Below are 23541 nucleotides of genomic sequence, written 5' to 3'. Positions count from 1 at the left end.
AGCTTTTAAAGAAGATCAAGAAGATTTTCATTATTACATACAACGTTTTGAAGTGGAGTTAGCAATAAACGGAATAAAAACAACGGACGCAGACGCACGAAACCTACTACTTTCAAAGGTAGGATCACAAACTTTTAAATTATTAGTAGATCACTATAGACCAGATAACGTTATAACAAAAACGTACAATGAAATAAAAGATGTCTTAAACAAATATTACGGGAAGAAATCATATGTTTTATCAGAACGAGTAACATTTGCGATGTGTATGAGAAAGGAAACGGAAACAGTAACTCAATTTATAACTAGACTTCGTGGTTTGGCAGGAAATTGCGAATTTGGTGCAAATTTAAACGAACGTCTGCGTGATCAATTCGTAATCGCAATTAATAACTCTGCGTGGCAACAAGAGATCATTCGGGAACATCCAAATAATTCTGCAACTTTGTCAGAAATTGAAGCTACAGCCGTGAAGCTTGAACAAGCAAGTATTCATTCGCAAAAATTAACGTCACTTACTCAACAAAATCAATTAGAACATGCATACCGGGTAACAAAACAAAACTTCAACAAACACGAAAACAAACAAAGGTCGGAAAGAATACGTAAATCTTTTGACAGAAAACAAAAATGTTTGTTTTGCGGTAATAAACGACACGAAAACGTACAAACTTGTCCAGCTAAGGATAAATCCTGTTCTTCGTGCGGGAAGAAAGGACATTTTGCAAAAGTTTGCATTTCTTCAGGAAAAATAAAGTTAAACAAAAATCAAACTACAAACACGCGAAACGTAACAACAAAAACAAACGATGAGTCATCATCTGACAACGGAACAAGCTCAGATACTTTAACTATATGTAACATACGAACATCAAAGAAAGTAATGTTAACAGTTAAGATTGAAAACAAGGATTGTCAAATGCTTTATGACCCAGGAGCTGCACATTCAGTAATAGGAAAAAAAGTATGGAAAAGCTTGGGAAAACCTAAGTTACAACCCACGAACAATCTTGTAGCTTATACCGACATAGAAATCAAAACATTAGGAACAACCAAAGTACAAGTCACAGCATATGGAAGAACACTAACACTACCCATTTACGTGGTTGAGCAAGACGACACACCTTTATTTGGACTCGATTGGTGCATAGCATTCAAAACACCATTACCTGAAGGAGCACGAATTTGTAACATTCAATATCAGAAAAACAACGACAAACAGATCGTATCAATTGAGAAAGTAGAAAAGCAATTAACGAAAATTTTAGAACAACATAAAGAACTATTTGATGGTAGCATTGGAACCATAAGGGGACACACAGCCCGCATACACATTTCCAGCGATGTAACACCAAAGACTTTTAGGCCTCGACCAGTACCTTTAGCCTTACAGAAGAATGTATCAAAAGAGATTGAAAGATTAGTTAAAGAAGATGTATTAGAACAAATAGATACAACTACCACACCGATCGAATGGGCGACACCAGTGGTGATAGCAGTTAAATCAAATGGAAATGTTCGTCTTTGTGGAGATTACAGAGTCACAATAAATCCATTCGTTCAGGTAGACAATTATCCTCTACCGAGATGCGAGGATATGCTTAGTAAACTGAGTGGTGGAAAACATTTTTCACGAATAGACTTAAAAGACGCATATTTACAACTACCCGTTCATTCCGATTCAAGAAAATATCTAGTTATTGCAACACACAAAGGTTACTATACCTACAAACGTTTACCCTTCGGAGTCTCATTTGCTCCATCATTATTCCAACGAACGATGGACCAAATATTAAATGGATTAGAAGGTACCACATGTTATTTAGATGACATATTAATAACTGCACCAGACAAGGAAACTCATTTGAAACGAATTGAACGTGTGTTAGCACGGTTACGACAAGCTGGCATCAAAACGCAAGCATCTAAGTGTGCCTGGTTACAGAAGGAAATTGTGTTTCTGGGACATAAAATAGATAGAAATGGGTTACACCCAACTGAAGAACACATCCATGCAATACAGCAAATGCCACGACCTCGAAATGTCACAGAATTGCGTTCTTTTCTGGGATTAATCACATATTATGCCAAATTTATCGAAAATCTACAGATCATTTGTGAACCCCTTCATCGACACCTTAAGAAGAATACGTCATTCAATTGGACAAATCATGATTCAGAAATATTCAAATCACTGAAGAAAACTTTAACCTCAGAATCAACATTAGTACATTATAATGAAAATTTACCACTTTACGTCAGTAGTGATGCATCGGCAAGAGGAGCAGGAGCGGTGCTAGCTCACAAAATGCCCGACGATACCCTAAGACCTGTTGCATTCACATCCCGTACTTTTACAGACGTAGAAACCAGATATTCGACAATTGATAAAGAAGCATTAGCTATTGTCTATGCGGTAACAAAATTTCACCAATATCTGTACGGACGACATTTTTATCTTTTAACCGACCATAAACCGCTAGAACGTATTTTTAGTCATAAACGCGAAACACCAAAAATAGCAAGCAATCGATTGTTAAGATGGGCTATGTTATTGAACAGTTATAATTACACCATCAGATATACACCCGGAAAACAAAATCAAGCGGCGGACGCTTTGTCAAGATTACCTATCTGTGAAGATACACCAAGTAAAAATGAAGCGATTGGTCTACCAAAGCGAGGACATCTGTTACACCTCCGAGTTAAACACCTGCCGATGTCAAGAAAAGAATTACAGAAAGAAGTTTTTAAGGATCACGTGTTGTGCAAAATAATACCATATATTAAAACATATTGGCCTGATAAAGATATACTTCCAAATGAACTGATACCATATTACGAAAAAAGGGATGAGCTATCGTATGAGGAAGATATGATTCTTTGGAAGGGAAGGATATGTATCCCAGAAAAACTTCGCAAAACAATATTAAAGATGTTGCATGAGGGACACCCGGGAATCACAGGAATGCAGAGTATGGCGAAATTACACGTCTACTGGCCAAATATCAACAACGATATACAAAAGTTTATAGAACATTGCGAGTATTGTCAAAGCTCGAGAAAGAGTACCCAACATCTACCTCTATATTCATGGGCAGCACCACCAGTTCCGTGGTCACGAATCCATCTGGATTTTGCAGGACCGTTTGAAGGAAGAATGTGGTTACTGGTTATCGATGCCTACACCAAATGGATTGAAATTGAACCGATGAAATCAACGACAAGTGCCAAAACAATAAATATTTTAAGAAAAATGTTCGCGCGGTATGGACTGCCTAAAATAATAGTGACTGACAATGGACCACAATTAACATCGGAAGAGTTTGAAAGTTTCTGTGCGTCGTTAGGTGTAAAGCACGTACGTACCACTCCATATCATCCGCAGACAAATGGGATCGCGGAAAGACTTGTAAAAACTTTTAAGAATCGTATGAAGTGTAGTGAAAAAGATATAGATCTAAATACGCGAGTGCAATCATTTTTAACTTCATATCGAGCAACCCCTACTAGAACGACCGGACGAACACCGTACGAACTTATGTTTGGTCGGCTCATGAGAAATAAGTTTGATCAACTGAAACCGGATGTACACAGACGACTCGATGAGGAGAGTATAAGACAAAAGCAATGTTATGATCGACACCATGTAAAAGAGAAATCCTTCGAGATAGGAGAGCCTGTTTGGGTCAACAACCCGTTAGCGGACGGATCAAAACCGGGCCAGATAGTTGAAAAAACAGCACCGTACTCTTATATAGTAGATCTGGGAAATTCTGTAAAACGAAAGCATGCAGATCAGATGAGATCTCGAGTAAAATCCCCTCTTAATGATGTACCAACTACCCCAGAAAAGCCGAAGGAAATATTCACGGAAATTGACGAATCAACCAGTATGGAAAACCCAAAATGTGACACTCCAAAGAAAAAGATACCCCAACCTGAGATTATAACAGATCGGGAGTCCGAAACGAAGCCTAGACGGAATCCTATCCGGGATCGACGACTTCCGGCGCGTTATCAAGTTTAAGTGAGGGAGGGATGTAGTATTATGGCGACATCTAGCGGCAAAATTGTAGAACGCTCACGTGTTAACGAGTGCAACGACGACCAAGCGCAGTTAACACACGACCACCAACTTAGAAGCATCACCTAGCGTTATATAGTTAAGTGAAATCAGACTGTTTTAATCATTTAAGTTGTTTTATGTTATTCAAACAATATAACATAGTTTTTGAACATATTTAAATTGTACCTTATTATTATAATAAATAATAATACCACAATTCTAGTTCCAGTTCATCCATGATCATCCGATGATGATGAATCTGTATATACAATGCTATAACGTAGAGCTGTTCTATACTCCACAGATCTTCGATGAAAGTAAGTTTATTCCTTAGTTTATTAGGAATATTTTCTGCGATCAGTTCGTCGATAATAGGGATTAGTTTTTCATCGATACGAAAGATAATGCCTGTAATGCCATCGAATTGTTTTTTCTTGCAATTTTTTGTGTGACGTTAAGTTAAAACATCTTTCTGTTCTTATATTGGGTGGATGGTCCATCCGATAAGAAATTAATATGTCTTACCCTAGGAACAATCATTTTAATATCTTCAAAAACATATCCTAAGTTCACGTATATGGCTAAGGTATCAAGAGATATCTGAAGAGCCAAAGTGTGCAGATAGTACTTCTTCAGTATATTTACAGAAGTAATTTTTAGAAAAATCCATGTGATCCATAAAAAAACAGTAATAAAATAATATAATACTATTTATTTTCGATTTAGAAATAGTTTTACTTGTAACTTTACCAGAGGGACACCTGAATGTTTAATGAAGTGCAAACCAACTTTTAAAAATTTTTTAATTTTGTGTACATAAAATATTTGTTACTTTAATGTAACTTAATGAAGTGATACTAATGAGTCTCATCACATAGCTTTTTGCTCGAATGAATATAATTATCTCAATTTATAAGATTTGATATTAAAGGAACTCTTTTTTAGCCCTTCTGAGAATGACCCATAACTTAAAAATATTTTGTCCATTATATCGAGGTTTTACTGTATTTTCATTATTTTGATCACAACTAATATCTCAGAATTCGTTAAGAAACCGAGACACGAAAATTGAACATCTCGCAAACGTCCTCCTTTTATCCAACATGACCCAACCGCAGTGCATTAGTTTGGAAAGAGACAAAGTAGCGCCCTGGGCTCCCCACAGAACCTTAACCCCATTAACCTAAACCCCCAACGACAAGTCGTGACAAAAACTTCCTCAAGACGAGAAAATATTGATAACGTACAATTTTTTTTATCTTATTTTTGGCCAAGATGAAAGCCGTCTTCGTTGTTGTTACCAGGTGTCGCGATATGGGCGCAAAGTTGGTAACATTTGTGGGTGATTTATGCGAGCAGTATTGCGGCTAAGTTGGGACGCAGGTCGAGATGACGGGCCGCTACCGAGAATTATGATGTGAAAGTAGGCGCACGTGGTACACGAAGGTTCCACTTTTTCAGTTTGTCTTCGAAAAACACATCACGAACGACTGAAGGCACGATAAATCTGAAACTCTCCCAATTTACTATGCGCGACGAATCAAAAACAACCTCGTTGTTCAACTTAAATCTATTTATTATTAACACATTGAGTATTATTATGTACAAAACTAGGTTAGTAAAAAAATAAAACTTTTAACTAAAAAAAAAATAATAGGCTATTCTGTCTTGTTAAAAGCAGAAAAACAACCAGTGCAAAATGGATTTTTTTGTGTAGCCAACACCAGGAAACACCAAACAAAAATGAAAACTATTTCCTACCTTTATACTCCATCCACATTTTTATTATTTTATGAACAGATTAAGAGAATAAATTTATTAAAATCTTTAAAAAATTTATTAGCACCAAATTAAGACTGTAAAATGTATAAAAACATAAGACAGAATAGCCCTGTAACAAAAAAAAGTAAACATTTTAATTTAATTTAATATTTGATAAAGCATTCTTAAGGAAAGTCGTACCAATATTCGTCAAAGTACCCTTTAATGTATCAATTAAAGGATTAGAACCGCTTTTAGCTGGCTTTTGAGGTTGTTGACCATAAGGATTTTGTCCATATCCTGGTTGCTGATAACCAGGTTGTTGATATCCACCTAAAACAAAGAATTAATATTTAAAAAAAAAATTATTAATCAATTTACCTTGATAACCTGGTTGATAATAACCACCACCACCTTGATAATAACCTTGACCACCTTGAGGTTGATATCCACCTTGGGGTTGATATCCCCCTTGTGGTTGATATCCACCTTGGGGTTGATATCCCCCTTGTGGTTGATATCCACCTTGTGGTTGATATCCACCTTGTTGAGTAGGATACCCAGATCCTTGATTCCCACCCGGATAACCAGACCCAATAGAACCCCCAGAATACCCTCCACTACCACCACTTTGAGGTCTTCTATAAGGACTCCTTGTGGTGGTTTGCCCGGGAATTACTGGATAAGCTGGTTGAGGTGCTGAGGGTGCATTCGGATTTTCATCGTTGTTATTGTAAGTTTGAAGGGTTTGATGCACCTTAGGATTATCAGCTAAAAATGAAAATTTAGAACGTGTTATGTGAAGAAATTTTTGTTCTTACGCGTGTGGGCGTTTGCATCATCGAAACATTTTGGTGTGCTTCCGTCTACGATGCATTTCTTTGTTGGTGGACAAATGTATGTTGCACATGTTGGAGCGGAATTGCTGATTCTTTTGCAAGTTGGGTACCTAAAAAGCAAAAAATTAATTTAATAAACAATACAACAAAATATTTGCCAAAACTATTTCTAGGCTTTCTTTTGCAACTTAGAGTTTTGCCAGTCTGATTCCAATCAATTTCTTCAAATCAGATGCTTGAACAATAGTATTACAGACGTTTTTGGAATATCTTTTTGTACAGATTATAGAGTGGTCAGTGAGATTCCAGGCTATCTCTTCCAGCATAGAGCTTGGTCAGCGCAACATCAAACATTTTCTTGTTGTTTAGAGTACGTCCAGTGTAATTCTGAATTTTCTCTAGCATGTTAGAGTTTTGCTAGAATTATTCCAAACTTTTTCCTTCAGTTTAGACAATACCAAATGAGATTCCAGACGTTTTCTGGGAGCTTAGAGTTTAGCCAATGTAATTCAAGACATTTTCTTGTAGTTTATAGCATGCCCAGAACAATTCTGTGCATTCCCTTGCAACGAGAGCTGTTGCCTATGTGATTCCAGACTTTTCTTTAAGTATAGGGAGTGGTATAGGGAGTTTGGTTGGTAGTAAAAGTAACTAAATATCCGGTGAACGTCATAGCGCGGGAAATTTGAAATTCAAAATTCATATGACGCCATCTGGTGGTATGTAGCGAAACTAAAAAGGGGTGGTTCACCTGACGAGCGATAGATGGCGCAGCTTAAAATTTACCTGTCTAAAGAAAGCTACTAAATCTAAAGTTTAGTTAGTATAATTCTTAATTCTTTCTTACAGTTTATAGTTTTACGAGCTTAATTTCAAATTTTTTTTTAAAGTTTTGCGTATGCCCAGTTTAATTCCACACCATGAGAGGTAGTTTAGAGTATTGTCAGTGCAACCCCAAACACTTTCTTGCAGTTTAAAGCTGTACCAAGCCTAAAATCATCTGGAGGAGATGGAATTCTACCTATTTAGAAAACCTGCTCGCAGTAATACTATCCCTATATATAACTAGCTACAGCCTGAGCTATATACCCACACTATGAAGGAAAGTAAACGTGGTCTTCATACCTAAAGGTGATAGGCGTTCAAAAGCCGACCCCAAGGCATACAAATCAATTAGCCTAACTTCAGTTCTCCTCAAAGGGATGGAAAAGGTAATCGATCAATACCTTACGAATGGAGTGTTTGTCACTAATCCGCTCCACCCTAGCCATCCACTGCTATCCATGCTTTGACTAACACTTCAGAGGAGGCTATTGCAACCAAAGAGATAGCCCTATGTGCTTTCATATACATAGAGGTTGCGTTTGATAACATCTCCGATGAATCCATGTTGAAAAGTCGACAGATCACAGCCAGTCTGGGAAGCGAGTCGCTGACTATAAAGACGCTAAGAGGATGTCCCAAGAGGGAGTGCTATCACCTCTATTATAGTGCCTGGTAGTTGATGACTTGATGAACACTCTAACAAAAAACGGATTCAAGATTCAGGGGTATGCTGATGACCTGGTAATCACAATCCGAGGTAAATATGACACAATCATAACTCAACTAATGCAGAAAGTCCCTACTACTCACCAGAAGTTGGTGTAGAAGCAATGGGTTCAGCATCAATCCAAATAAAATCGAAATAGTCCCTTTCACTAGGAGAAGGAAGCTACAAATAAAAGCACCCTCCATTGAAAGCAGAACTATTAACCTCAAAACAGCCGTTAAATACCTAGGGGTAATACAGGGTGCGACAACATAACTTCTTTTTTTCAAATGTGAGCCATTGAGTCGGTTGATGTCGTACTGAACTTCTAGTAGTCACGTTCGAGAGGGAGGACTATAAAGTTTTGTTCCGACAAAGTTCAGGCACCATCATGCGTTGGAACAGTGAGGAGCATCCGATAGAGTCTTTTACAATGTAAGGTTTGGTTTGAGACATTTTCTTCAAATGTCAAGTTGAACACTTGAAATGGACAGAAGAAACAACCTCGGCCGCAAATATCTCAAATATCAAGACCACGAGAAACCTGCAGAAGAAAAACAAATTTTATTCTGTACCCACTACATAAAAAAAAATAAGAATAACAATAAAAATATCTATATGTATATACAACAAAAATAAAAAAGTTAAGGGGTGAGAATAGGGCTACCGACCAAGGTCTTTCTGCCCGTGATTTTTGTAGTCGGCGGCTTGTTTCAGTCTTCTCTGACGGCCAGGAGTTTTTGGAAGAGAAGAGGTGGATTGTTGCGAGGGTGGAGTAATCGAGGCGATATAAGCGTGTGTTGCAAGGCGTTGGTAGGAAAATTTAGGATGGATTTATCGGACAAAGATTGAAGACGGGTATGGATAGGGGGTATATCGGTAAGTTGGTATAGCAGATCATTGCTAGGGTTAAAGAGGGGATTACGGGGGTTCCTAATTCGGGTGATGGATCTCAGTGCAGATCTTTCCGCTACTTCCAGGTGGTACTTCGTTCTTCTTGGTGCGTTGCTTAGCAGTATTGATCCATATTCTATGATGGGCCTGCATATGGCCTTGTAGATGTGCGAGGCACATGAGGGTAGAGATTCCGCGACCGCTGAACGAGAGAGATTTAAAGTGTTTGGCGCGTGTCTTTACTTTCATCTTCACCTTGGTTGTATGAGTGGAAAACTTAAGCGTTCTGTCAAGTATTATGCCAAGGTACTTGCAGGTTGGTGAGACGGAGATTGCCGTTGATTGGATTGTAATTGTGGGAGAGGGAGCGCGGGGTGAGAGGAATGGGACAAAAAATTGTGTTTTTGTGGGATTGAGTAGGATGCGCCATTTTCGGTACCAATTTTCCGTTTCGTTTATGAGCATCTGCAGCTTACGGACCGAGGAAGTGATATCCCTACTGTGCGAGACCAATGCTGTGTCGTCGGCATAAAGTAGTGCGTATGCAGTGAGGTTAAACGCGTCTGGGTTGTCGTTGTAAAGATCGTGGCAGAATAGATTGTATAGAGAGGGAGAGATAGGCGAACCCTGAGGAAGGCCTTGCTGAGCGGAGAAGCTGTGGGAGAAGTGATTTTTCAACTTCACGATGGAGGAGCGATTCGACAGGAATTGGTTTATCAGGGTTAGAAAGTAGTATGGCGTTTTTAGCTTATCCAGTTTAAATAGCAATCCTTTGTGCCACACGGAGTCAAAGGCCTTTCGGACGTCCAGAAACACTGCTGCAGATTTCAGTTTTACAGAACGTGCCGCCTGGAAGTTGGAAACCAGAGTAGTTAGTGGCTGGGACGTTGATTTGCCGGATTGGAAGCCAAATTGGTAAGGCGGAATTTTCTTTGATACCGCAGCCAGGAGCTTGTTCTTCAAGTGCGTCTCGAAGAGTTTTCCAATTACAGGGAGCAGTGAGATGGGGCGATAGTTGGCTGGATCAGATAGAGAAGAATCCTTCTTGGGAATACAAGTAATAATTAACGTCTTCCAGTCGCGCGGGAAATGCTGAGTCGTAAGGCAAAAGTTAATTATTTTTCTGATAAAGCCATGGATGTTAAGATCTAGACTTCTAAGCAGTTTCTTTGTGATGTTATCATAACCGGGAGCGGTATCTTTTCCCTGTCCAAGAAGAGTAAAATATTCGTCTTCCAACATGAGAGCATCTTCGGGTGTCTCGAACGGTGTCAAAAATGCGGATTCGTACCAATTATCTATAATGCTTTTATTGTGGGAACAAAACGAAACATCCTCGGTAAAGGTGAATACACCTTCTAGGTAGTCAGCGTGTATGTTGACAATCTCTTCAGGGATGGAGTGCACACCGCCATCGGTAGGATCAATGAGCTCCTCCGTTCCAGGTGTCTTTTGGTATCTTGATAGTTTTCGAATTTCGTGCCAATAGTTTTTTCCTTTACATATTTTTATTGAAAGAGAAACCTGATTTTAGAAGGCATCAGTAATATAGTAATGAGAGTTCTGGAGCGGAAGTGATCCTTAAGGATCGCAAGATCGGCGATTTAAGTATAGGGAGTGCCAACCAGAGTTTGGGGGAAAAAAGTTTCGTTGGTAGTAAAAGTAATTAAATATCCGGTGAACGTCATAGCGCGGGAAATTTGAAATTCAAAATTCATATGGCGCCATCTGGTGGTGTGTAGTGAAACTAAAAAGAGGTGGTTCACCTGATGAACGATAGATGGCGCAGCTTAAAATTTACTGTCATATTTAAAACGCTTGCATGTGAAAATGAAATGGGAGCTAGCACAAACAATCAGTGTAAGAGTGCACATGGTCAGAATAATTCCATACTCTCTCTCTACGGTTGTCAGATATATTGCTAAAACGTCTCTGGACTCTAGAGAACATGTAATCTAGTACAATGAAGATGATAAACAAGTCTCAGATGCCAGAAGCATTTTGGAAAAATAAAAATTCCCAATATTTTAAGATAAATTTTTGTAATTAATATAAACTTACATTCCACATTCGTTATCTCTTGTGTAATAAGAACAAGGTGTTTCTTCCATAACACATTGCTCATTTGTGCTACATCCGATATCTTTGCAAGTTCTTCCATATTCTAAAAAAAAAATAATACATAAAAAAATAATTTGGCTAAAATCAAAATGCTTACTTGAATATGTATATCCTTGTTGAAAAAAGACACAAACAAGATACAACCCTAGAATAAACTTCATTTTGTGTCTAAAACAATGAAAAATAAAAATTAATTTTATTTACATTTGAACTTTAACAGTTTCCATGAAAGATTACTGAATGAAAGAGAATGAATTGAAAACTGTGAAGGAAAATAGTTCGTAGTTTACATGTAACAATGGTGCACAGTCACCACGCTTCAGTGCTAATGACTCAAGGGTGCGACCATACAAAAGGGCCGTTGTTTGACTAGCGACTCGGTGTTACTCGTTTGTTAGGGAGGCGGCAGTGGACTTTATGCAATGCAGGTTCGAGACCGTGTTAACTTGGGGTTGCCGTGTTTGCCGTACTCTTTGCACGAACTTGTTGTGCGGGTTCGTTGAGGTTAACCAACTACGAAATAATTTAATTTTACCTTCTACACCGCGAAAACAAAAAAAGAATCAATAAATTTAATCATACATTTATTTTAATCAATTCTTTTTTGTGTATTGACCAAACATAATTACTCGTCGAAATTAGTTCTTGTTTGAGTTGAAGGCGAGTTGAGACAAAGCTCGAGAGGTTCTCGAGATTGATCTGGTAAAATGTTTTTGACATAACTTGGAACTATGACAAAACGACCGCAAACCCAAGTCCCTTTGAGAATATCCCCGAAAGTTATTTGGCTCTTTCTGTCATCAAACTATTTGAATTCAAATTCATTTCTAGTAAATATTGGTAAAGAACCGCTTAATTTTAACCAAGGTTGATTTGATACACGTACTTCAAATGCTAAACAGCGCGAATTATTCAGTTAAAGCTTAATAGAACCAAATCGTCTTCTCTCGCATCTTATTTGCCCCTTTTTCAACATCCCCGACGTGAATTACACTAATTGAAACATTTCGTCGTCCCCGGAACAATTCCGGTCTAGTTGATTAAGTTCAACCCCGCGCTCACATGTAGAGGTTTATTTAATCAGCCATCTCTCTCTATATATACGCGTCGAGTCGTCTTAATTGCCCTTGAACTTTTCTCTGCTCACGTTCGTTCGCGATGACGACGACGGGGGGTGGTGGTTTTATCGGATCGCGAAATTAGCGGTGTCTGCCGTCGAGGAAACTAGAGAAATTCCCTAATCGAGTTAGATACCATCGGAAAACGTGCCTCGAAGTCATTATTAAATCGCATAAATTCATTAATGCTCAAAAACAGAAACGAACGAACTTGCTCGTCAGAGAGAACCGATGATTAAAGTTAAAGGGAACATTTTTTAACTCTTAATCACTACTTCCATTTAAGCTTTTATAACTTCATTTCAACATTAAAAGACTTTTATAGAAATATAAACTAAAACACAGTAAAATCTCGATATAAAGAATTAATATGGCTAAGGTGGGTTCATGGAAAGTGTTTTAGTTTTAGACATAGTCATAAGCGTTTGCTTTAGCTGTAGTTATAAGGAAAGGGATTGGTTCATGCAATATTTAAGCACAGCACATTCGTGCCATAACTCAAGAAAATTGTTGTCGCTGCTCTATACAGCTCTATACAGCTATAATACAGCTCTATTAATCGCACAAAGATTAAGAAATAAAAGACGACGGCGTTTTGGTAGAAAACCAATCAATAAAAATAGAGAATTAGAGTGAAATTATGCCACTCTGATTAGAAACATGTTGGAAAAAGAGGAAGACGATTTGCAATTTGTTGAAGATACATTCTACAAAAGATGGAACATACCCAACTGTATCGAAGTTGATGGGAAACACATCTATATACAAGCACCAAAAGCATCGGGAAGTGGGTTCTTCCCACATACCTTCAGCAGTTTTAATGGCATGTGTAGATGCAGATTATAATTTCATTATAGCAGATATTGGAGCTATCTTTAAAGAATCTTCTTTTCCAAAGATTTTGCCTGGAAGCAACATTGTACTTCCACATTTCGTTGTGGGCGTTTCCTCTAATGGAAAATATAATGAGACCATATCCCGGACAGTACTTAGGGCTAGAAAAAAACATTTTCAACTATCGTTTATCCAGAGCAAGGAGGACCATTGAAAATGCCTTTGGTGTACTCTCCCAGCGGTGGCGAATTCTATGGAGGCCAATCATAGCTAGGGTTGGCACACATTGATGGGCGCTGGGTAAATACCCGACGGGTAGGTATTTCTGAAATGGGTATTTATATGGGTATTTACCCCGGCCCAGGGTAAATACCTAAACAGTGGGTATAAAAGTGATACCAGTAAAAATGTATAAGATTCCAAAAAAATGAAGAGGAAGATGATGAGGAATTGTCAACAATCAAAGACGTATTATCATTAGACGAATCTGTCGTGATTTAGATTACATCAAGTTATTATGATTATTAACATCAAGCAGCCCTCTGCGTCCATTGTTGGACATAGACCTCCCCTATTCTGTTCCATTAGATTCTATTTTGTGCTGTTTGAATCCAATAGTTAGTCATTCTTTTGACGTCTATTTCACCTGTTCGCTCGCGGTCTCCACTCAAGCAACCATTTTGTCCACTTGCCCAGTTCCACTTAAGCTTTGCCATAATGTTGACCATATACGCCAGTTCTTCTTCATAGGTCTTAATTTAGTATGTAGTCCCTCAGAGTTAGACCCAGGATAGATCTTTCCATCTATCTTTGTGTTACTTGGACCCTCCTGGCAGTGGCTACCGTTAATGTTAAAGTTTCTTGGCCTTTTCTGTTTAAGATGTCTTTAAGCTTCCCGTAGGCTGCCCATACGAGTGTGATCCTTCTGTTTAGTTCGCTTGTTTGATTATCTCTCAATACACCAACCTAATATCCAAGATATGCATAGCTGTCAACCTTCTCAATCTCATTAACCCTAATGTTGATGTTAGAGCTGGTAACAAGATTTATCATAAATTTTGATTTCTCCTGGTTGATATTTAGCCGGACTCTTGCACACACCTCCAAGGCTATCCGATATAAGAACTATATCGTCCGCGTAGCGCAAATTACTTAAGCATTTGCAATCAATATTTATGCATGTTTGGATCGAACAATTTGCGTTCAACAGTGTATCGCCTTGTTTTACTCACAATCAGTACATTACTACTTCTACTCTCTTCAGTACTTTCATGCAATTTTACCGTCATTGTAGCATTCTTGTAGATGTTATAAATAAGTTTGGTATATCAATAATCGACTCTGCTTTCTTGAAGTGCTTGCAAAACTGCCATCAACTCAATTTAAATTAAATTTTATAAATACCTCTAAATACCCATCTTGGGTAAATACCCCCGGGTATATATCCAGGAAATTTACCCTTGAAAATAAATACCCGGGTATTTAACAACACTGTTGGCACAGTAGTTTTCCATAACTTCCTTCATATTGAACAGCAAAGCGAAAGGTACTATCCTCCAGAATATGGTGATACTTTTCAGTCGGAGTCAGGGAAATTATAAATGTTACTGCAAAATATAGAACGGGTTGGAAGCAACAATGCGGAAAGAAAGTTCCAGAAGAACAGAGACTTGTTGTGCGAATATTTTAACGGTATTGGAAGTGTAACATGGCAATATGACAATTTAACAACTTAACAATTTGGTCCGCATTTGAAATAATTGTCGAAACAATAACGCACAACAACCTTAATGCAATAAAATACAAAACCTAACCTCAATTTATAAAATAAAACAAAACACTGCTATAATTATAAGGACACAAAAGAGAAAAGTGCGCATGCGTCAAGTTACATTTTAGTCGCAAGGTTAACTTTTCACTCTTACAACTATGCCAACAACTACGACTAAAACACGTTGCATGAACCCACCTTTAGAGGACTAATACCAGACCTAGAAGTAGAAAATTTCGGGTTTAGCCGTGCATCTTCAGGCTTAGAATCTGAGGCAGCCGAGTCTATAGTTCTAGATTTTCAATAATGCATTATTTATAAACCGAAGCAGCTGTGCTCCAGAGAAAGCGCGTCACTCAAGACGGCTAAACTCGAATGATTCTAGTTCTAGCTCTTGTGTTAGTTCTAGTGATAGTGCTAGTGTAAAACTAAAAACATTCGGGTTTAGCCACATGTCTCTCAAGACGGCTAAAGTCGAATGATTCTAGTTCTGGGTCTAGTGTTAGTTCTAGTTTTAGTTCAATAAAAATATGCAACGTAGTGTTATTTTATGCCAACTAAAGCTACCTACCAGCCGTTCTAGGTCTAGAAAGTTCTAGAAAGAAAGGTTTCGTCTTCAAACGCACGGCTAATCCCGAAATTTTCTAACTTCAAACTTTTTCTTCACTTTTGAAGTCTTTAAAATGATGAATTGCAGATTTTATTTGCTATTAGGAATTTTATCTGTGGAATTCCGGTTTCGTTCAGTTTAGAGTTTCTGACTGCTTAAAATACGGCCAGTACAAATCTGGATTTCCCTTCAAATTCTAACTATGAACAGGGGAATTTCAGAAACTGTCTTGCAACATAGACTATAGTCTATAGTATAATAGTGATATTGTCTGATAACTTATCATTTTCCAGTGGAATCCCAGACATTGCTTGTAATTTAGTTTTGCTAATATAACTCCTGACTTTTCCTTGTAGTTTAGAGTAGCGTTTCTCAACCTGTGGTACGCGTACCCCCAGGGGTACGTGAAATGGTCTCAAGGGGTACGCGTAAAAAAAGATGTAATGGCGGACTAAGTAAAGAGAAAAGATAAAAAGCTGTTGTAATAAATGGCATTTCCATCCAAATAACATTTAATTATGACAAATCAAAATAAGTAATTGTTTTCTGAATGATGCCGAGTATTTTTATTACACAAAACGACAATAACTTAAAACCTACTTTATTTAAATTTTGAAACATTACCATAAAATTATAATTTGAAAAACTACTTGCGCCGCCATCTAACAATGGATAGCCTAAGCGGTGGATGAACAATTATTACAGTATTTATCCTGGTGTGTTAGGAAGGGTCCCCGAACTGTCTCTGTATTTTTATTATCGTAATATTCTTTTGAATCAGTTCCCAGTTTGCTCTCAAAGTGAAGAGTGCTCTACTTACTTTTCTAATTATTGTAACTTGTTTTTTTAAACATGGATCAATGGTTAAAATTTGGCACTCTTAAAAAAAGAAAAATTACTGGTTTGGTAAGTGATTCTCCATCATCGAGTACCAGTCCTTGTGAGGAGCAACCTAAGGAGAAGTTGCCGCGTGTCAGCGAAATTAAGCTTCCAGTTCCAGTTCTCCAACCGACAAAAGTAAGAAAATATAGTGAAGAGTATTTGTCCTATGGATTTTCATTCGTAATTATTGATAGCATCCCTAGACCTGAGTGTGTTGTTTGTGGGGAAGTACTATCTAACGGTAGTATGAAGCCTTCATTACTTAGTTGCCATTTGCAAACCAAACACGTAGATTTCAAAGATAAAGGTCTGGCCTTTTTTAAGCGTTTGCTCGAAAATAAAAATAAGTCGAATATAGACACGTACTTAACTTCTGGTTGTACCAATGAAGATGCTGTTGAGGCCTCCTATCGCATCAGTTACCGTATCGCCAGAAATGGTAAAAATCACACGATTGGTGAAAATTTGATTTTGCCCAGCATTAAAGACGCAGTTGTTTGCATGTTCGGTATGTTGAGAAAATTAATGCTATTCCTCTCTCCAATGATACTGTGTCTCGTAGAATCAAGGAAATTTCTGATAATATGGAGGAGACGTTGATAAAGGAAATCAATCACAGTCAATATTTTTCCATTCAGGTTGATGAGAGTACTGATGTAGCACAATTTGCTGTTTTGATGGTTATTGCAAGATACTTGAAAGGAAATGAATTTGTAGAAGGACTTTTGCTTTGTCATCTTCTTTCCGAACGCACGACAGGTGCAGATATTTTTCATGCCATTGATTCCTACTTTACTAAAAAGGGAATAAAGTGGTCAAAGTGTTGTGGATTATGTACTGACGGTGGTAAATCTATGTCAGGTTGTTATTCTGGTCTCCTGGGATGTGTCAAAGCAGTAGCTCCTTTAGTACAGTGGACACATTGTTTCATTCATCGACAAGCTCTTGCATCAAAGTGCCTTCCTACTAGTATGAAAGATGTTTTGGACGATTCAGTAAAAGTGGTCAATTTCATCAAATCCCACCACACGAATTCAAGGTTATTCTCTTCATTATGTCAAGAAATGGGCAGTATTCACAAAACCCTACTCCTTCATACTGAGGTTCGATGGCTATCTCGGGGTAAAGTTCTTACACGTTTGTTTGAACTTAGGCATGAAGTCAAAGTGTTCCTTGAGAACCACCCTTTCCGACTTTCATTTAAATTTGATGATCATGAATGGCTTCAAAGCTTTGCATACATGTCCGATATCTTTTCGAAATTAAACCAGCTAAATTTGTCCCTTCAAAACAGTGCAGTAACTGTATTCCAAGTTACAGACAAAATTGAGTCTCTCGTTAGAAATTATGTATTGAGAAAAACCAATCTGAAGTTTTTGAAACATTACACGATTTTCTCTCTGAAACGGATGCTCATGTATCTCTAGAAATTAAGAAGCAAATTATACAACATCTGAATGGACTGAAGGCTGCTTTCGACAAATATTTCCCCAAACGTTGAACAGACGATTACTGGATTGCGTACCCTTTCAGTGAAAAGTATTTCGAGTGTGCATCTCTATCACTTCAAGAAAAAGTTAAGTTGATCGAACTGAAAACGGATTCTTCACTTAAGCAAGAATTTGAAAAGAAATCCCTCATTTCATTCTGGGCTGACTTGAAAGAAGAATATCCTGAATTATTTAACAAAGCAATAACTATTTTGTTACCGTTCACAAGCACCGGACTAGTGAAGAGAGCTTTTTCGTCCTATACTTATTTAAAAAATAAGTACAGGAACAGACTTGCCAGTGTAAGTTCGAACATGAGACTATATTTATCATCTTCCGATCCAGATTTTTTTTACTGAGTGCTTCCAAACAGCCTCAAGGTTCTCATTAATGTGCATCTTACATATTTATATTTTTTAGTTTAACTAAATGTGTATAATTAGTATATAATATGCATTATTTTGTAATAACTGGTAGAAATAAAAATATTTCAGTGTTATAGACTTATTACTGTACCTATATGTACATATTAGTAATTATAATATGCATATCATAGAGAAGGGGTACGTGGAGCACTGATGATAGGTCAGGGGGTACGCGAGTAAAAAAAGGTTGAGAAACGCTGGTTTAGAGCATAGCTAGTGTAATCTCATCTAAATTTTGCTCTTCCTCTTGCAACTTAGAGTTTGACCAGTCTAATACTTTAACAGATTTCTTTAGTTATTTTGTACTTTGCCTGTGTAATTATAAACATTTTCGTACAGTTTTGATAATATTCTCTTGCAACTCCAAATTTTGTCAGAATTATTACAAATACTTTTCCAGTAAGAGTTTTGCCAGGATGATTCCAAACTTTCTAATTCAGTTTAAGCAATAACCAGTGAGATTCCAGACTTTCTCTGAAAACTTAGAGTTTGGCCAATGTAATTCAAGACATTTTCTTGTAATTTAAAGCATGGCCACAACAATTCTGTGCATTCCCGTGCAACTTGGGCTTTTGCCTATGTAATTCCAGACTTTTCGTTGAATCTTCTAACTTCTTTCTTGCAGCTTACAGTTTTGCGAATATTATTTCAACCATTTTTTTAAAGTTTTGAGTATGCCCAGTTTAATTCCACACCATTACTTGTAGTTTAGAGTATGGTCAATATAATTCCACTCTTCCTCTTGATGTTTAGATTACTGTCAGTGCAACCCCAAACACTTTTTGCAGTTTAAGTTTTTACCATTCTAATACTAGACATTTCTTTGCAGTTTTGAATATATAACAATCTAGTGTTAAATAACAAATAAAACTAGAATTAACACTAGAACTAGAACTTATATCCGAAGTCTATTCTAACGAGGTCCGATATTTTCGATATTTTACTGTATTGGTGTTTTGATCGATCTAATCGAGTTTAAAGAAATGTTATCGGAATTATTAATAATACAAAGGTCATATATTTTTGGTTTTTCCAAGAAAAATTTCATAAACAACTTTGTGAGACGCAAATTTAAATGATCTAATTTTTGGGTTTCTGATTAAAAGAGAATAATACAAGGAAAAACGAATTAAAATGGTAAAATGGTGCATTGCATGTCCAAGAGTTATATATAAACTCATAACAACATCGATAACCTCTCAAGAAAAAGATTAAATTTTTTCCTTTTAAATCTAATGCGTCACCGCAAAGAATCAAAACGTACTAATTAACTCACCTACGTGTTTTTAAATTAACCAATTTTTGCTTTTATTATGCCCGGAAAACAAACAGCACTGTATGGTTGCTTATTGAAGACTATTTTTGCTTTGACTTGACACGATACAAGGTGACGTCATTAAATCGGATCGAAGGTTTTCGCTGTGGAGAGAGGCCACAGTCGTTCTCAGTCTAAAAGGATTTCGTTTTCTATGACGTATCGACCTTGTTTCGTCATTCTCGGTAAGATATCATCGAATCGTTTTTGTAATTCCGTTAAATGAGCAAAGAAAAATGGAAATTTATAAATAGTAATGATCTAATAAACTTTTAAAAAATAGAACGCTCCAAAAAGTAATACAGTAATTACGGAAGTTGGTTGAGGTGAAAAAGTAGTTTTTAAAGTTTTTGCAATAAACGCTACGACAAACTCTATTTCGAGAATGGGGAAAATTTCCCGGAGGGTAATAAATTTTGATCGTGGGTCTTAAAAAAAGGAGCGGGGTGAGGTGAAGTGAGAAGAAGGGTCGAGCGGGAAAAGTGCTTGTGAGCTAACTTCGCGAGAGTTGAAATATTAAAAATCTTGACAAGGTGTGAATTCATTTCCTCAGGTGTTCTTTCCACCTCGACCAACCCTATTCGGTTCATAAATTATCCAAGAACGATCTCATTAATGTACTCGAAATTAAAAAAAAAAAATCTACAAGAATATAAAGAAGGTATGGTTTAAAAAGTACAAAGTACAAATTTTTTTATTAACATTTTTATTAATAAATGAGGTTGCTTTAGCAATCCGAGGTCCTTTGTGGCCGAGGCTCAACTACAGTGTGTTAATTAATTATCGTACCCGAGGTCATCATTACAAGTATGCAACCAATATCACAGTATACGCGATTTGTACGCGATTTGCGTATTGCAATACCAGTACTGTGGTATTGGTTGCATACTTGCAATAATGACGTCGGGTACGATAATTAATTAACACACTGTAATTGAGCCTCGGCCACAAAGGACCTCGGCTTGCTAAGGCAACCACAAACTTAAAAAAGACTGGAATACTTCAGCAAAAATTTAAGAATTATACTGGTGAAAAACCAAACTTAAGGGAATAGTCGGGAATACTCTGGTCAGAAAGTTAACTTGCAAGAAAAAGTCTGCAATTGCAATAGTTATAAACTAGACTTTAGCAAAAAACAGGAATTACATTGTTCAAAGTCCACATGAAGTCTGAAATTACTGTTCAAAAAATTGATTATAAACCAAACATGATTTTTCATGGCAATACTTATGTGTTCAATAAAAGAATGCGAAGAATATGAACAAGAAACCAATGGACTGGTCTTATTATTGCACCGGACAGGAAATCACCAATACGGAAACTTTGCCAATGCAGGATAAGCACAAAAGCAAAGTAACAGCTGCAGAAATGAGGTACCGGGTGGTACAAGATCCGTATAGATAATAAGAGGCTCCCAAAAAGATCTACTGCTTCCAAAAAAAGTAAATACTGCTTTCTGAAGACTAGATACTGCTCTGGAAGATTAAATACTGCTTTCTGAAGACTAGATACTGCCGACAGGTCTAAATACAGCAGCTAGAACACTAAATACTGCTTTCTAAAGACTAAAATTGCTTTGTGGAGATTAAATACTGCTTTCTGAAGACTAGATACTGCTAACAGGTCTAAGTACTACAAAAGAAAGATAAAATATTTTGGAGAAAACATACATAACTTTGGCAGAAGACTAGATACTGCTTCTAGAAGACTAAATACTGCTTTCTGAAGAATAGATACTGCCGACAGGTCTAAATACAGCGTCTGGAACACTAAATACTGCCTTCTAAAGACTAAAATTACTTTGTGGAGACTAAATACTGCTTTCTGAAGACTAGATACTGCTAACAGGTCTAAGTACTGCAAAAGAAAAATAAAATATTTTGGAGAAAACATACATAACTTTGGCAGAAGACTAGATACTGCTTCGAAAAGACTAAATACTGCTTTCTGAAGACTAGATACTGCCGACAGGTCTAAATACAGCGTCTGGAACACTAAATACTGCCTTCTAAAGACTAAAATTACTTTGTGGAGACTAAATACTGCTTTCTGAAGACTAGATACTACTAACAGGTCTAAATACTGCAAAAGAAACATAAAATATTTTGGGGAAAACATACATAACTTTGGCAGAAGACTAGATACTGCTTCTAGAAGACTAAATACTGCTTTCTGAAGACTAGATACTGCCGATAGGTCTAAATACAGCGTCTGGAACACTAAATACTGCTTTCTAAAGACTAAAATTGCTTTGTGGAGACTAAATACTGCTTTCTGAAGACTAGATACTGCTTCTAGAAGACTAAATACTGCTTTCTGAAGACTAGATACTGCCGATAGGTCTAAATACAGCGTCTGGAACACTAAATACTGTTTTCTAAAGACTAAAATTGCTTTGTGGAAACTAGATACCGCCTACAGGTCTAAATACAGCGTCTGGAACACTAAATACTGCCTTCTAAAGACTAAAATTACTTTGTGGACACTAAATACTGCTTTCTGAAGACTAGCTACTGCTGATAGGTCTAAATACTGCAAAAGAAAGATAAAATATTTTGGAGAAAACATACATAACTTTGGCAGAAGACTAGATACTGCTTCTAGAAGACTAAATACTGCTTTCTGAAGACTAGATACTGCCGACAGGTCTAAATACAGCGTCTGGAACACTAAATACTGCTTTCTAAAGACTAAAATTGCTTTGTGGAGACTAAATACTGCTTTCTGAAGACTAGATACTACTAACAGGTCTAAATACTGCAAAAGAAACATAAAATATTTTGGGGAAAACATACATAACTTTGGCAGAAGACTAGATACTGCTTCTAGAAGACTAAATACTGCTTTCTGAAGACTAGATACTGCCGATAGGTCTAAATACAGCGTCTGGAACACTACATACTGCTTTCTAAAGACTAAAATTGCTTTGTGGAGACTAAATACTGCTTTCTGAAGACTAGCTACTGCTGACAGGTCTAAGTACTGCAAAAGAAACATAAAATATTTTGGAGAAAACATACATAACTTTGGCAGAAGACTAGATACTGCTTCTAGAAGACTAAATACTGCTTTCTGAAGACTAGATACTGCCGACAGGTCTAAATACAGCGTCTGGAACACTAAATACTGCTTTCTAAAGACTAAAATTGCTTTGTGGAGACTAAATACTGCTTTCTGAAGACTAGATACTACTAACAGGTCTAAATACTGCAAAAGAAACATAAAATATTTTGGGGAAAACATACATAACTTTGGCAGAAGACTAGATACTGCTTCTAGAAGACTAAATACTGCTTTCTGAAGACTACATACTGCTTTCTAAAGACTAAAATTGCTTTGTGGAGACTAAATACTGCTTTCTAAAGACTAAAATTGCTTTGTGGAGACTAAATACTGCTTTCTGAAGACTAGCTACTGCTGACAGGTCTAAGTACTGCAAAAGAAACATAAAATATTTTGGAGAAAACATACATAACTTTGGCAGAAGACTAGATACTGCTTCTAGAAGACTAAATACTGCTTTCTGAAGACTAGATACTGCCGACAGGTCTAAATACAGCGTCTGGAACACTAAATACTGCCTTCTAAAGACTAAAATTACTTTGTGGAGACTAAATACTGCTTTCTGAAGACTAGATACTGCTGACAGGTCTAAATACTGCAAAAGAAAGATAAGATATTGTTGGAGAAAACATACATAACGTTGGCAGAAGACTAAATACTGCTTCTAGAAGACTAAATACTGCTTTCTGAAGACTAGATACTTCCGACAGGTCTAAATACAGCGTCTGGAACACTAAATACTGCCTTCTAAAAACTAAAATTACTTTGTGGAGACTAAATACTGCTTTCTGAAGACTAGATACTACTAACAGGTCTAA

The 23541-nt window shown here is 37.0% G+C and overlaps 1 protein-coding gene across 6 annotated transcripts; it reads right to left on the bottom strand.

Moving 5' to 3' along the window:
- Positions 1–5883: 5883 nt before the first annotated feature.
- LOC111426488 (Membrane-bound Notch regulator) lies at positions 5884–19768 on the bottom strand. 6 transcript variants are annotated; one of them, XM_071195698.1, is made up of 7 exons: positions 19622–19768; positions 11313–11383; positions 11156–11258; positions 6652–6779; positions 6212–6601; positions 6032–6163; positions 5884–5960 (listed from the first exon to the last, which is right to left on the bottom strand). In XM_071195698.1, the coding sequence occupies exons 2-7, from the start codon at positions 11374–11376 to the stop codon at positions 5920–5922; spliced, it is 858 nt and encodes a 285-aa protein (XP_071051799.1). In that variant the 5' UTR covers positions 11377–11383; positions 19622–19768; the 3' UTR covers positions 5884–5919. The 6 variants fall into 6 exon arrangements, with proteins under 6 accessions (XP_071051799.1, XP_071051800.1, XP_022916788.2 ...); XM_071195699.1 differs by having other exon boundaries at positions 6221–6601; XM_023061020.2 differs by having other exon boundaries at positions 5884–6163.
- Between the last annotated feature and the right edge of the window lie 3773 nt (positions 19769–23541).

Source organism: Onthophagus taurus, chromosome 5, assembly GCF_036711975.1.
Source record: "Onthophagus taurus isolate NC chromosome 5, IU_Otau_3.0, whole genome shotgun sequence".
Lineage (NCBI taxonomy): Eukaryota > Metazoa > Arthropoda > Insecta > Coleoptera > Scarabaeidae > Onthophagus > Onthophagus taurus.
Note: the sequence above shows the minus strand (reverse complement) of the source record. Positions and strands in the feature narration are given on the sequence as shown.

Bases quoted from the DNA above. Each gene is read 5' to 3' on its own strand.
- LOC111426488 (XM_023061020.2), bottom strand. From the start codon at position 11,376: ATGAAGTTTATTCTAGGGTTGTATCTTGTTTGTGTCTTTTTTCAACAA. The intron at 11,259-11,312 runs GTAAGCATTTTG...TTTTTTTTTTAG, and splicing joins ACAAGGATATACATATTCAA to AATATGGAAGAACTTGCAAA. The intron at 6,780-11,155 runs GTAAGTTTATAT...TTTGCTTTTTAG, and splicing joins AGAGATAACGAATGTGGAAT to GTACCCAACTTGCAAAAGAA.